Source organism: Myiozetetes cayanensis, unplaced genomic scaffold (assembly GCF_022539395.1).
Source record: "Myiozetetes cayanensis isolate MyiCay16 unplaced genomic scaffold, myiCay2020 scf10, whole genome shotgun sequence".
Lineage (NCBI taxonomy): Eukaryota > Metazoa > Chordata > Aves > Passeriformes > Tyrannidae > Myiozetetes > Myiozetetes cayanensis.
In genome coordinates, this window is record NW_026086605.1 from 36,254,902 (window position 1) to 36,260,901 (window position 6,000).

At 53.4% G+C, this 6,000-nt stretch overlaps 1 protein-coding gene across 2 annotated transcripts in view; it reads left to right on the forward strand.

The window, feature by feature from the left end:
• The window catches only part of PRKG1 (protein kinase cGMP-dependent 1), a 276,153-nt gene extending 272,130 nt beyond the window's left edge, over window positions 1-4,023 (forward strand). For both annotated transcript variants that reach the window (XM_050305505.1, XM_050305504.1), the window contains exon 18: window positions 139-4,023. In XM_050305505.1, coding sequence (XP_050161462.1) covers window positions 139-237 — 99 coding nt within the window. In that variant the 3' untranslated portion in view covers window positions 238-4,023. The remainder of the gene's footprint in view (window positions 1-138) is intronic.
• Window positions 4,024-6,000: the final 1,977 nt, after the last annotated feature.

Below are 6,000 nucleotides of genomic sequence, written 5' to 3' on the forward strand. Positions count from 1 at the left end.
GCCCTTGCCTGCCTTGCCACAGCTAGAAATGGATGCTCTTGAATGATCACAGCTGTGAGATGAGGAGCACCTGCCTGCAGAGGTCCCCCTTGATGACCACCCCCCTTGATGGCGCTGCCCTTGTCGCCCTCCCCGCAGGTCGCATCTCCCACCGACACGAGCAACTTCGACAGCTTCCCGGAGGACAGCGACGAGCCGCCCCCTGACGACAACTCAGGATGGGACATAGATTTTTAATGTCTTTCTCTTACCTGCTTCTGCCTTGCTGAGGACAGCTTTCCTGGGACGTGGCTGCCAGCGAAACCGAGAGAACGCGACTGGGGAGGATTCGTGCTCGGGGTCACCGTGATGCCTTGATTGATGCTGCTACAGTAACTCCAGTGGCATTAGGACTTCCTGCTTAGATGACAGTAGTGCTCTTCATGTTTTCTGTTTGAACACAGACTGGGGGCTGGCATGGTGGTCCTGACACAGAGCCTTTCACCGGTAGAGAAACTTGTTTTCTGTCACCGCCGAGGTCTTGCTGCGCTCTGAATCACCGGGGTCAGGAGACACGTTGTGTAAGACGCGCCCGATCGCAGCTGCGAGGTGCTGGCTTTATCAGTAGGATCAGTAGTCATTTATTCAGTGCTGTAGCCAAATACAGTGCGGGATTTGGGCTATTCCCACCCTCCCAGCTCCGTAGGGCTCCTCCCAGTGTCGGAGCAGGGGAGGCCACGGTGGGCCCGGCCAAAGAGTTCACGTCAAAGCAGTGGTGAAATGTGTCCTTTTCCCTTCTGAGCAGAACCACGACAAGACTGAATGTTACCTTTCCTCTTTGGTTTGGAGAGTTTTTTTGTTGAGCCTGGTAAAACAAAAGCACAACTGCTCGAGATCCTGTGAAGGCAGATATGGGTCGTTTCTCTCACGCTGCAACACCACCTTTGGGGTTTGTTTTCCTTTCCCTTGGTACAAACACATCTCTGCATGAAAACAAAAATCATGAAACTAACGTGTTTGACATATAAAACAGTGCTTGGATCACACTCCTGTAACAAAGTGACAGCAGCCCACTGGTCTTATCAATTAGGCATAAAATTAAGCTCAACTTTGACCTTTTTAGAACCCAAAGGGAAAACATAAGACCTGTAATGTCCTTTTAAGGTGCTATGTCCATCCCTCAGCTGTTCACTCGACCCCCATTTGAGAGATATGTAGCAAGAGGCATCGTCCTCCATCGCTCTTGGATGACTCCACGTCTCCATCTCCTCCGTGTTTCTTACAGAGCTCATTAAAATCAAAGTACTGGACCAGTGTGCTGGCTCTGGTGTAATACTGCCTGTAAAAATGGAATCCTAATGCCTCTCCAGGCTAAGGAAACTCCATGGAATTAAACGGAAAAGCAATATTGGATGCATCTGTGCAAGGTCTCTGTGTCGCCGGCGGGAGTTCCCGGTGATCGTGTGTGTAAGGCACTGTCATGGCCAGACCCATCATGTGGAAAAACAACCTGGGGAAAACATTATCAGGACATGCTTTTCCCTCACTTCCACTGCTTTTCCTTTGCTTGAATACAGTCTCCCCTGATTTACAGGCTGTAGTTCTGTCCTGGATGCCCGTTTGCTGACTTAAAGTATCCTGTTACCCAACAAATCCCATCAGGTTTCAGTCTCTGTAGGACCCCGAAAAGTCACAGAATCATAGAATGATGGAATGGTTTGGGTTGAAAGGGACCCTAAAGACCCTGCCACTCCAAGCCCCTGCCATGAGTGAGCGGGTGCTGCCCCATTTCATCTCAGTGCTGCCGAGAGCTGAGAGTGGGAAGATCAGCTCTTGCTGAGAAGGACTTTTTCCCACATACTCCGTGGCAAAGGTTTGCTTTAACAGTGAAATATTATCTCCCTGATGCTAAATCCCAGCTCTTTCCCGTGTTCCAGATGAAACCAACTTCCCAGAGTGTATTATTTGACGGCATGGACCATGTCCTGCTGTTTGCCAGCAAACATGAGCTGGGTCACCTTTGGAACCAGTCTGTGGCACTGGATTTCCTTCCCTGTTTTCCAGAGGGTGAGGCAGCACCGCTGGCAAAGTCACTTCAGGTTATTCCTGCAGTTCTTTAATCACTGGAACTTCGTTTGCCTTCAAAACCCTGTGGAAAAGGCAGTAACTCCTGGCTTTTCCTCCTTTGTCCGAGGGATGGATGACACTGAGAGCCAAGGCTGAGCACTAGGGCTAAAATATCCACCAGGCATCTTAGACAACAGGCCTGGCAGCCAAAGTCTTCACTCACCTCCCCCTGGAGTTTCACTCAACAAGGAGAACTTTCTGTAGGGATGTAGAGAGGAGTTTGTCCCAAAATGATGACACTCATGCTGTGGCAGGCAAGGGTTTGCCAGATGGCGAAAGCACCACGAGGACCTGGGGGGGCAACCTAAAAACACGACAGGAAGGAGGGTTTGAAACGGGCTCTTTTTCTTTCTCCTGTCCCTTTTTCCCTGTGCCAAGCACAGGAATCGATACCTGTACTGAATATGAGTTTATTTTGATATCAAACCCCTCACTCGACTCCCATCACCTCTCCCAAGCATTAACAGCACACTATGTATAATATGATAAAAGCCTTCATTTATAATAATATATTTAAGTTGCTTTATATATATATATATATATATACACACACACAACAAGGGATTGTCTCTGTGTTTCCACTTTGTGTCCTTATTTCTTTGTCTCCTTCCTCAATCTGTGGGATGAGGGCATATTTAGGCTCCCGTATTCCAGCTGGAATCAGCTCCCCTCTTTCAGCCCAGGGTGTTGGTTGGTGTCATGACCACGTGGCTGATCCGTCGCTTCTCCAGCACCGCATTTCCCACAGCAAACTCTTCTTTACCGACAGGACCACGAGCGAATATTTCTGTAAATAGGTGTTTTCGTGTCGGTATTTTGTGGTACACATTGAACTTTCTGTTCTTTTCCAGCCCCATGGCATTATTCCTTCGTTTCCTTATTTGTAATGTAATGTTTTTTAGCTCAAAGTAGACTTGAATTAATGTCATATTTGTCAGTATTATTAAACTTTATGTCAACTGTCCTGTTAACTCATCTGTCCCATAGTTTGAGAACATGACTAGCTATCTGGCATTGTTGCAAGTGCCTTAAATCCATGGCATCTTATTAAAAAAGAAAAAAAATGACAAATTTGGTGTTATGCTGCATGACAAAGACAAACACACCTCAAACTGTCGTCCTTTCTTAGCTTGCTGCGTTTTACAGTTCTTTCTGCGACCGATTTCTATGCCTTTATTATCTAAAACTGACGAATTACAGAAATGATGAAGTCGTTCTCTTATTTCTGTTCAATGTACCAGAGCTGTGTATCTGTTAATGAGATACAGAGTCATTTCTGTGAAATGTATAAATGTTATGTGCGGGTCAAATTCCTCTCTGACATCCTAGCAGTCCGTAGACAGGTATTCCTGTTCCGCTGAGCCCTGCAGATCCCACCCACCGTGCCGTCCCGTCTCACACACCCCCCTCGGGGAATCTCCCGCCTGGACAAATCCACTCGCTGTGAACCCAACCTGCCTTTTTTTTTTTTTGCCCTAAAAGCCCAAGGCGAAGGCGTAGCTCGTTTGCACCACTCCACACAGCAGTGCTTTTCCCTCCCTGATCCCCTCCGCCCGCAGCCACCGCCGGGATGAGCCCTCGGTGCTCCCACGGAGCTCCCCAGCCCTGACACCGAGACTTGGGCGCCTTTAGAGCTTTCTCAGCCAAAGGGGAAAATCCTTCTCAGCCCAACCCCAGCTTATGCTGTTTTTTACACCACCCTTTGGTTTATATCCTTATTTTCCCCAGCTTTCTTCCTCCACGGGAGAGGTTTCGTTTGTCGGACAGATGTCGGTCACCCCCCGCTCGGTGGCCGCTTGCACTCTTTTGATGTTGACTGAAGAACTTTGGGTTTTTTTCATAAACTTTAACTGCTTTTGTTCGGCTCTGTACTTTCCCTGCAGCTGTAATTGCCGAGTGCCTGTTGTATACTTTATAGAGTTGAAATAAAAATAATTACTTTTGAACAACGTGTCAAGGGTTTCCTTCCGCAGCCCAGGCTGAGTCTGGCAGAGTCCTACTGCTCGGGGATTAAACTGGGGCGAGGGGGTCCTGCTCCAGCCAGGTGACCCCCACAGCTCACTTCCAGCCCAGACTGCCCTGTGAACACAGCTGCAGCACCTTCCCTCCCCGCGGATGGAAAATTCCCTTTTGTGTTTTGACTGCTGCCAATATAAGGGAGTCCTGGGAAGGCACCGTGTTCCCAGCACGAGCTGCGTCATCCCTGCAGAGGATGTGACTCAAAACAACACTGCTGTCAAAAAACTGGTTGCCAAGAGGAGCTGTGGCTGCCTCATCCCTGGAAGTGTCCCAGGCCAGGTTGGAGAAACCTGGGAGAGTGGAAGGTGTCCTGGCGATTCCATGACACTCAGGTGAGAAAAACCCGGGGAAAGGAGCAAGAAAACATCCTCCCAGGAGGGAAATAAATGCGGTAGCTGCCTAAGGAGGAGCTGGGAAACATCCCAAACCGTTCTGCAGGATGCAGCAATCGCGGGTCCAAGTTAATCAGGCAATAAAAACCCCAGGGTGACGTGACCCTCACTTGAAACTGCCGGGGGAACACTGGGATTTCGGGGCAAGGCCTGGCTCTCCTTCTCCCAGGTTAAAAATAGGGAAGGCAGGGATGGGCGGGCTGTGCCGGGGGTGCCGTGACTCAGCCCTCCCGCTTCCGACGGCACCTGCCCGGAGTGCTCGCCGAAACCTTCCCAGGCAATTATTAGCCCGACTGGAGCCATTTGGAGCTGGAACAACTGATAGGGAATAGCGGGAGAGCGGGGTTTCATTGCAGGGAATTGCGGCGGCAGGAATCCTCCCCCCACCACCCTCCCGGGGATTTCAGCCGTGCTGGGGCACCGCTCGGGCTCTTCGCCTGTATTCTCATTCAAAGCACCCCTGCAAAATTAATAAGCGGGAGCTCTGGGCGGCCGCCGGGCAAAGCCGGGGTAATCAATTAACGGGGTTAATTACCGGCGGCGGGTGGAGAGCGATGCCCCGGCGGGGCCGGCAGGGGGAGCCCTGGGGACGCGCTGCCCCGACGGGGGCGGGTGGGGGGGTTTGGGGGAGGTTGGGGGCTGAGATTTAGGGCGGGTTTAGGAGGGGGTTGGGGATTTAGGGAGTTTGGGGGTTTAGGGAGTTTTGGAGAGTTTGCGTGGGTTTGGGGGGGAAGGGGGCGGTGGCGCCTCGAGGGCGTCGGGGGGATAATGGGGATGGAATAGAGAAGCGACCCCTTTGATCTCCCCGCATCAAAGGGCCCGGAGCTCCCCCTCCCCTCCCATCTGGGGTCAGAGCAATGGGAGAGGACAGCGAGGGTCCTGCCGTGTGTCCCCCCGGTGTCCCCATATCCCCCCCCGGGGCGGGGGGTGCGCAGCAGCCCCTCTCCCTTCCTGCGAGGCTGCGCTGGCGCCAGGAAGGACGCGGGGGAGGCGGTGGGGAGAGACTTGGAGGAGACCAAAGGAGCGACTGTGACATCGGGAGAAAGCGGGGGGGCTCTCTGCACCCACCGCGGCTCCCGCCCACCGTGGAGGGGTTGCATGAGGGGGAGTCCCCCCCCCTTTCACCCCTTCCAGGTCCCTCCGTCGGGCGCGCCCGGCTGGAGACAGCGGCGGCGTCGGGGCGTGCGGAGCATCTGGCCGGGACCAGGGGCGGGGGGTGGGAAATGGAGAGGGGGGGTCTGCCCTCGTCATTGCGAAACCCCCTCCCCACCAATGTCGGAGCCCTCGGGGCGGGGTGGGGGCGGTTTTGGGGGCTCGTGGGCACAGCCCCCCCCTCGGGAAGCCTTTGAAATCCCAGCCGGCGGGCCCCCCGCCCCGAGGGGGCGGGCAGGACGCGGCCCCGGGGGTATAAAGGCGGCGGAGGAGCGCAGGGAGCCGCTGCTCGGGGCCACCGCGGGCACGGGAGGGCACGGCGGGGACCAGG